Raw genomic sequence first — 9,135 nt, 5'->3', positions numbered from 1 at the left:
CGCGGCGAGCAGCGGCCCAGGAGAGCGGCGGACGCCCCGGCCTGTTGCCCCGCTGCGGCCCGGCCGGGGCCTGATGAGCAGCGGCCTCGGCCTCCGGCGCAGCCCGGAAATGTCCGGCAAGATCGAGAAAGCAGGTGAGGCGGACGGGCGGGCGGGCGGCGCGCCTCCTGGCCTCGTGCGCTGGATCCCCCGGCCCGGGCCCCAGCCTGGCAGTGACGCCGCGAGGGCCATCTTTGAACCGGGCCTGTCCGGCGCTGGGGGCCCGCGGTGCTAGCGGGATCCTAGGGGGGCGATTGAAGGGCCCCGTAGTCCTGTTCCCTGGAACCTCCCACAATGGCTGGAGCCCGGGACCCGGAGGAGGCAGGGCCAGACCACATGCAGAAGGGCAGGGCGCTCCAGAGGTGATCGGCATCCCAGTTATAAAATGTGTCACTCCCAATGAACCTCGAGTTTAATAACCACAAGTGTCCACTACGGTGGCTTCGAAAGGAAAGCAAGCTGGGGTGTGTTGGACGATGATTCAGGGCTCAGCCAAATTGTCCTCCGATATCCTGCAAGCAGAGCAAGTGGGGAGCTGCTGGGGTTGGGGGAGAGGGTAGATGCGATCTTGATGCAAAGCTCATCTCTTTGTGTGTTCCTGGAAATCTTGGGGAGTCGCCTCCTAGTTTCCCCGGCTTGCATATTCTGAAGGGAGTTAGACACTCCCGAGAGTCAATTACTGTTGTGCATATGGGGCCCAGAGCTTCATTAGCCGTCAAGCAGGGACTCCTTATAGGGGAGGGCAGATTCTTGGCTGGTAGGTGAAGTGGGCAGTGGTCCAGGCCCCGTGCTGGGGGTTGTCACAGTGGGACTACCCAGTTAGCCTGGAAACTCCTTCAAGAAGGAGGACGTGTACGAAACTGAAAAGGTGTTCGGCAGCACTGGCTTTTGGAAGTTGCGGTTTCACAGGTGGACGTGGAGATGTTTGGCTGGGATGCATATTAACAGTGGACCAGCTAGCAGGAATGTAACTTTTTGCAGCCCTGGGTTTACACATAGGAAGAAACGTCTTTATTGAACATCTGCTGTGTGTCTTCGCTCTGTGTATGTTCCCTTGCTCGTGTTGTTTATTAAAAATACTTGAAGAGTGCCCGCGAGAACGCGGTGTCTATTTTGAGGACTTACAGGGAGGGCTCAGCGAAGTTTTGTAGTCCGCCCAGCAAGGGTGTTGCCACCTGCCCCCTGACTAGAAACAGGGTACCATTCTCATGGCTGGACCTTGTTTTCAGGTGCTGTCTCGGGGGGGTTTTGCTCCTTGTCCTCTAGCTCTTGGGCCTTGTCTAGCGACTATGAGTCGCTTTCCTGCATACGTGCTGCTCTGGAAATATCTCTGGTCCATCTGTGCGGCAGTGCTTAGGAACTCCTTCTAGTGTCTCATCTGAATGGCACTGTTGGGAAACTTGGATAATTTATTTAAAAATAGCATTAACGGACTAGGGAGATGGGTCAGCAGTTAAGAGCACTTGTTGCTCTCGAGCACCCAGGTTCAGTTTCCTGCACCCACGTGGCAGCTTTCAGGGGGCCTGGTGCTCTCTCTCCTAACCTCCGTGGGCACCAGGTGCATGTGCAGTGCACAGGCAAACATTTATGTATATAAAATACATCTAAAATATATTATAAATAGCATTAGCTGAGTTTTCTTTATTAGAATAGTGTATGTTCATTATGGAAAATTTGGACGCGTAAACACGATAAAATGAGCTGTCAACTCAAAGGCTCCTTTCACAGTTGAGACTACCATGGCCTTGTCCCGATTCTCTACCCCAGTCCCTTTCCACAGAGATCATGCTGGGGCTTTCTCTGGGCACTGCTTTCTGCTAGGGGCTGTGGCAGTGCCCACTTCTAAGGAGCTTATCTGGGAGCTGGTAGTACTAGTACCTAGGCTGCCAAGACCCATGAATGTTCTGCACAGGACCTGGTTGTGGGAGGTCCTGAATGGCACTGTTAACTAGGTGTTCTCTCTCTCTCTCTCTCTTTCGTTTTTCCAGACAGGGTTTCTCTGTGTAGCCCTGACAATTCTGGACTTTCTCTGTATACCAGATTGGCCTTGAATTCACAGAGACCCACCTGCCTCTGCCTCCCTAATGCTGGGATTAGAAGCATGCACCACCACCACTTGGTTTATGCGCTTTTAATGGAGGGAGAGGTGACAGGAAGAGGGCTGCAGTAAGGATGAGAGGAAGATGCATTTGTGGAGAAGCAGCTAGGGCTGAGAGAGTGCTGTGGTTGGCCAACGCTGGCGCTCATCTGGATGCTGAGGACCGCAGATGAGATGACAGAAGGTGAACGCTCTTGCAAAGGTCTTTTGCTGTGGTCCAGAAAGATTGGGGTATACCAGAATGAGGGTTCACCCTCTTGGAGCTTCTGTGGGCCATCCTAGGTGAACTCGGTGTGCGTTCTTCCAGATTTCCTGTTTGGTTTCTGGTAGGCTTTGCTGGGTGGGCCTGCTGTTAACATGAGGGATGGTGCGACTGGAAGGAGAGGCCTTTTTTCAGCCCGGTCTGCTCTCTGGGAATTATGAAACCCAGTAAACATTTGTTACTGTTGTCTGTGCTTCAAAGCAAGAGAAGTGTTTTTGAAATATGCTTGTGGTCTCATCTCTGAAAACAGTACTGCTGTTTTTGCTTCTCAGGGTTTGTGAAGGAGGGTGGGGTGGAGTTTAGGGGTTTTTGAGTGAGCAGAAATCTTACACCCCTATCCCGGTCTTTCTGGTCAGTTTGCCCTCCCTGTTTGTAGCCCCTGTCTGTGCTGATCATTAGTGGCCACACCACTTTATGGGGGCATAAGAAGGCAGCCTTAGTGTTCTTCTCCAAGTGCCTGAGTCAGATCAGGACAGTCTGAGATGATGGGATCTTGCTGGGCTGTCAGTTAGGAGGAACAAGAGGAAGGCTGGGTAAGGCGTGCCCCTCCTGGGTATACTGTGATCAGGTGCTGGGCAGTTCTTCTCTAGGAGACTACTGGGAGATGGGTATTGCTGCTTTGAGTTTGCAAGGTGAGATTTGGGGTTGGGCAGAGGCACTTTGGGGCAAATATTAATGTGGTTCTAGTTGGACAAGCAAGTATGATTCTTCTTGCCCATGTCCCCTCCTACAAAGACACGAGTGAGTTGATGTCCTCAGATGTCTGGAACTTAATGCCAGACTGGCAGTAGTCAGCTGCTTTAGCCCACTGATCCATGTGTATGCCCAAGGAAGGAAAAGAGCTGTTGGTCAATCACTAAAAAATCTCTGGTACCCATATGTGGGAAATAGATGGTAGGTGTCTCCCTGGTGTCCCTGCCCCTTCCCATGCCATGTCACTGAGCCCCCTTGCCCACTTGGACTGTTGACATTTTCGTTTCTGACTCGCAGAGATGATTCATGTCTGTTTGCTTGTGTTCTGGACTTTGACTCTTGCCCCATTCCTTCATTGATTGGCTCCTCCATTCCTTCATCCAACACTGATGAGCACCTGCTCTGCTGGGTGCTGTGTGTAGCTCTGAGGACTGGTACCCACCATGAGGACGCCATTAGCCTGTGTCCAGTGTGTTAGCCTGGGAGTCTACAAAATTGGGCTGGTGATAGTGGTGACTGTAAACTCTTGCTACAACAATGGAGATTTCAAGGACCTTGCCGATTTCAACTGGGTGAAGCTGAGTGGCGGGAAATGGCCTGCCAGGTCTCTGTGCTACAGGAGTAAGTAGGCCTTCAGGCAGCCCTACTCCTGCCTGTCCATTCTGCCCTGGCCCATTCCTTCAGAGTTGATGACCACCTAGTTCCTGGGCCCTGGGTCCTTGGAATAGAAACGGACCCTTGCCCCTCCTGGACCTGCTAACCATAGTCTGCCGACGAACTTTATTTATTAAATTATCTGGCCAGTGCTGCCACCTGCGGCAAAGTTTATTGGGATGATAGAACTGCCACAGTCCCCCAACACACTGGTGCATTGACAGAATAAACATGGGTCTCAAAGTCCATGTACTGTGCTTTTCAAATGTTTGCGGGTAGTTTTGTCACAAGTGGAAGGAGATTTACAGTGGAACTTACTATGTATCTTCTCAGAAGAGATACTGAGAGTCAGGTCTGTACACTTTCTGTGGCCTGAGGCCTTTAGGTGGGCAGTCACTGGATGAGGGGCCTTCTAACCCCTCAGCATGCACTTCCCTTTCCCCCAAGTTGGAATCTTGTGGTCACAACGCTTTCAATGACACAAATGTTGAAGCTCCATGAATGTTGAAGCTCAGTGTTCCTTCGTTGACCTGCCAGTTCAACACTTTGTGTGCCTCATTGGCAGCCACTGTGATGTGGGATGAAGTCTGAGAGCCCTCTGGAACATGGCCTTGCTAAGGGGGTAGGCCGGTTGCACCTGTGGGTAGCAGAGGCCTGGGGGATTTTGGTTACTGCCCAAGATCACAGTCTAGGGAAGTGAAATGGGGAACTGATCTCTTTCTGTCTGTAGAAAGACACTGCAGACGCCTGGAGTTGTGAGGGACAGGACACACAACAGTGTCTGTCTGCCCCAATTTTAGTTTATGTGTCTACATTTCTCTTCTGATCTTGATGGGGAGAAAATGCCCCAAACTACCAAGTTAATTAACATAGACCCAACTTGGCTTTACGACTGCTTATGATTTTTGTATTGCTAATAACATTAGCAGCCTATAGAGAGGTAAGAGATAGTGTGTTCTTAAGCCAGCCACAGCAAACCCGAATGTTTCCTGATCTGTGCAGCTGTTGGCAGGGGTGGTTTGAATGGGATTCCTTGTAGCCAGGAGACGATAGGCTCGGAAAGATGACTCACATATGAGCTTGCAGAAAAATCATTTCCCAAATTAGCCCAGATTGCAGCTTACTCTTAGTGCAGGCTGGATCTTACCTCAGTCCAGCCAGTGTGTTGCTTGTTGCCATAGTAAGATGACACAGTGGAAAAAGGAGAGGCCTGGCCACAGTGCCTGCCACACCCACGTGACCTCCACCCCCTGCCTTGCTGCTGGGACAGGTGTTTCTCTGACGGTCACCCACCACACCCCAAAGGCTGTGTTATGAGTAAATAAACACAGCCCACAGCCTGTGAATTAGAAGAGATCTGTCATCTGCTGGACCTGTCATTTGCTTGGTCGTTTGTTTGAGATCATGTGTCCTCAGGTGGTTCTTTCCCTTCTGGGGATCTCACTTTCTCCATCAGTGCTGGAAGGATTGGGACTGAAATTAGTGTCTTCCTGACTGCTGTCTAAGACAGGAGGTGGCTGGGGATGTAGCTCAGTGGCAGAGGGCAGTATCTGGTCTAGCCGGCACAAGATTTTGGGTTTGATCCCAGCAATAGAAAACAAAAGAAAACATTAACTAACAAGTAGTGTGGAAGCTGCCTTGTGTTCAGCTCCTCCTGCCCGAGGCTCCTCTGAGGTCCCTCCACCAACAGTGTGAAAACCCACTTCCTGGATGGCCTCACAGCTTCCTCCACCAAGCTGACCCCCTCAGGGTGCCTATGCTTTCTCTTCCCTAGCAGGTAGTAATTCTGGGGTAAGGCAGCACACAAACACTTGAGTTCAGCGGTGGTGCTGTTGAACTCATTCAGAATCCAGAGCCCAGTTTCCTGTCTGAGGATGTTTAACTGTTAACTAGTTTCCCAGCTCCTGAGAGGAGGTGCCTGTCCACCACTGGGTGGCTGCTAGTCAGCTTAGCACACAGTAGGTACCCAGCCATACTTATTCAAAGAATGACAGCCGGGGTGTGGCTAGATGGTAAAGCACTTGCCTAACAGGCACAAGGCATCAGTTCAGCTCTGCTCAGATCAGAGCGGAAGGTAAAAAAGAATATGTAAACTTGGTCAGTGTCATCACAGAATGAGTTTAGGCTTTGGCTTTCCTTGTCTTTAATCCTTACTGGGGATCAAACTAAAGCCTTCTACATGCTAGGCAAGTGCTGTCCCACTGAGCCACACCCCAGCCCTCCCAGCCCTGACTAACTTTAGATACACTTCCCCTGGCTTTCGATTGCTTGCTATCCAGGTTGTTTCTTGTTGAGTTGGTAGGACTTCTCTGACGAGGGGCATCCAGTGGATCCCCGGGGTTCTGTGTTAACATGTACATCGGTCAGTGTGTTTATTTCTAAAAGTTAATGCTACAACTAGATTTCCAAGCTGCTGGGGAGGTAGAGGCAAGAGGATAGAAAATTCCTAGGCGCCGGGCGGTGGTGGCGCACGCCTTTAATCCCAGCACTCGGGAGGCAGAGGCAGGTGGATCTCTGTGAGTTCGAGACCAGCCTGGTCTACAGAGCTAATTCCAGGACAGGCTCCAAAGCCACAGAGAAACCCTGTCTCGAAAAAAAACAAAAAAAAAAAAAAATTCCTAGGCCAGCCTGTACTGCAGAGTGACACCTTGCTTCAGAGAACCTTAAAAACAAAGACAAAAACACTCCACAAATTTCCAAGCCTCATGTGGTGGTAGGTCTGTATCCCTGGTCTTTGGGAGACTGAGAAGGAGGGTCTGTTGAACCTAGGAGACTAGTCTGGGCAGCACAGTGAGACTTGATGGAGAACCAGCCAAGGGAGAAGAGCTGAGTGTAGCTCAGCACTGGAGTATATGCCTGCATCACAGGACTCTAGTCAGGGTTGGAGAGGTGACTCAGAAGTGAAGAGCTCTGATTGCTCTTGCAGCTGATTCATGATAGTTCACACCTGGAACTCCATTTCCAGAGGGTCTGATACCCTCCTGGTCTGGGGCACAGCATACACATGATGTGCAGACATACAAACATATGCAAAGTACCCGTATACATAGGGAAAAATAAAGAAGTCTTTTTAACAAACAAAAATAAGACCCTGGATTCAAGTCCCACATTGTGAAAGGAAGAGCAGATTCTCAGTGCTAGGCCAGGGTGAGGCAGAGCTCCACTTAGCTCTACAGACTGCTATTTGCCAGCATGCACTCCAAGTCCCCATTTTAGTCACTGCTTGCTTTGCAGTGGAGCAAAGAACTCTTGACTAGTGCTCACCCTTCATAGAGCAGTCACTGCTAGCGTGTACCCCGCAGTGGGGCTGCCAACCCTACTAGGGTAGTAACCATACCAAGCCCCTTGCAGGCGTCCTACTTGATGCTTGCTAAGCTTTTCAGTGGCTCTTGGAACATCCTTTAGCATTTCCTGGCTCTACTCATGGGTGGCTGGAGGTACCTGCTGTCATGGGGCCTGGGTGTGTTGTGTCAGCTGAGATGCAGTGGGAGGCTGGCCTGGGTGGCCTAGAGATCTTGGGTCTATGGTGGCAAGTCCTCTTTTTACGTCTTTCCTTCTTGCTTGGTACATGATCCAGAGTCCTTTGTGCTGCCTACTAAATACATTCCTGCCCCTGTAGCTGGCTAGCCCACTGCACCAATTGGCCCTGCCTACCATAATCACTCACTTCACTACAAAGTAAGTTTCATGTCAAACCTGCTTTGAAAGTATGGAAATGAGGCCTGCTGGCCAAGAACTAGTGCCTGCTTCAGTAGTTTACATTATAGATTAAAAAATAATGTGTGTGTGTGTGTGTGTGTGTGTGTGTGTGTGTACCTGAACACATGTATGTGCACCATATGCATACATGAGCCTGTGGAGACAGAAGAGGATGTCTGATCTGGAACTGGTTGTGAGCCTCCATGTGGGTGCTGGAAACTGAAGCTAGGTTCCCTGTAAGAGTAGTTAAGTGCTCTTAACCACTGAGCCATTTCTCCAGCCTCCACTTTATAGCTTTTATAATTTTTCGTCATTGGTATGACTGGGCAGGTGTGGCTCTCGGGCACACAGCAAGATGGCTCACCAGCTAAAGGACTTGCCTTCAAGTCTGACAACATGAGTTCAGTCCCTGGTCTCATATGATGGAAGGAGAGACCTGGCTTCCACAAGTTATCCTGTGTGTGCCATAATAGCCCCCTAAAACATAAATAGATGTAATCAGGTTAAAATAAAGCAGAGCAGGAGGGTGATGCTGCATGTTCTGGGAGGTGGGTGTAGAGGGAGAAGGCGGGACAGCTGAAGCCCCATGAACTGCTGCCTCCAGACCACTGCACTGACCTGGAGCAAACAAGACTCCTGGCTGGAGACAATGGTGGTATTTATTTGCTAGTTATGGATAGTCCCATGTGCCTGTCCTCCATTCAAGTAGCTGGTTGTAAACAGATAGATGGATGATTGTGTGGGGACCTTGGAATTGGTGTCTCCCAGCCTCTCCTTTTAGTAAGTAAAAATAATAGTAGCAGCTAACAGTCATTAGGCACTTACCGTGTGCTGATACCAGGCTCTGCCAAAAGCATTCCACACATGTGACTTCATCTTCACAGTGGAGGAAAGGTACTTACTGTTCTCTAGAGCACTCCAAGCTACGGGCTGTTATTGGAGATCAGTTATTGGAGTAAGGTGTACACTCATACAACGGAGTGGGGCAGAACAAAAAGCCCACAGGCATGCGCAATATTTACCTGGGTCTCACTGGGTTCTGGACACCCGTCTCTTAGCTCTGTGACATGACGAAGACGGACTTACCTGTTTCCAGGTGCTCCTCTGCTTGAGAGGTGGCTGCTATCAGATTATGGATGAAGTGCGACAGGAACTTGAGAAGAAGCTGTCCTGTATAGATAGGGCCCAAAACCAGGGAGAAATTACCTTCACCCCTAACCTCACCCAACCCCAGCACTTCACCCCTGTCCTCCCTTCCTCCCTTCTTGTTTTGTTTTTGAGACAGGGGTTTGCTTCATATCCTAGGCAGACCTTGAACCCTCTGTAGCACAGGCAGAGCTCAAACTCACAGCAGTCCTCCTGCCTCAAGCTTCAGAGTGCTAGAGTCTGTGCCCTGTGGAGAGGCCCTTCCTCATGCTGGCTGTGCAGTAGTGCTAGTGGTGGGTTGGACATAGTTGCTTGCTAACGGTTTCTCTCTGTTGTCCAGATGGGGACCATGGAGCCCAGACTGGTCTCAAATTTATTATACAGCTGAGACTAACCTCAAACGCACCTGGTCCTTCTGCTTTCGTTTCCCAAGTGTTGGACTTGCTGATGGTGTTCCGGCAAGGCTGATAGCCAGCAAGCCCCAGGGATCCTTCTGTCTCTATTCCTCCAACCCCAAGCACTGGGTCATAGGCTTGTGCCTGTG

The 9,135-nt window shown here is 50.4% G+C and overlaps 1 protein-coding gene across 5 annotated transcripts in view; it reads left to right on the top strand.

Annotated features, from left to right (window-relative positions):
- The first annotated feature begins 6 nt into the window (after nucleotides 1-6).
- Rapgef1 (Rap guanine nucleotide exchange factor 1) overlaps nucleotides 7-9,135 on the top strand; it is a 121,037-nt gene continuing 111,908 nt past the window's right edge. For all 5 annotated transcript variants that reach the window (XM_026778834.1, XM_026778827.1, XM_005346171.3 and 2 more), the window contains exon 1: nucleotides 7-134. In XM_026778834.1, the coding sequence (XP_026634635.1) occupies nucleotides 74-134 (61 nt within the window). In that variant the 5' untranslated portion in view covers nucleotides 7-73. The remainder of the gene's footprint in view (nucleotides 135-9,135) is intronic.

Source organism: Microtus ochrogaster, chromosome 4, assembly GCF_000317375.1.
Source record: "Microtus ochrogaster isolate Prairie Vole_2 chromosome 4, MicOch1.0, whole genome shotgun sequence".
NCBI lineage: Eukaryota > Metazoa > Chordata > Mammalia > Rodentia > Cricetidae > Microtus > Microtus ochrogaster.
This window is presented reverse-complemented; position numbering and strand designations above follow the sequence as displayed.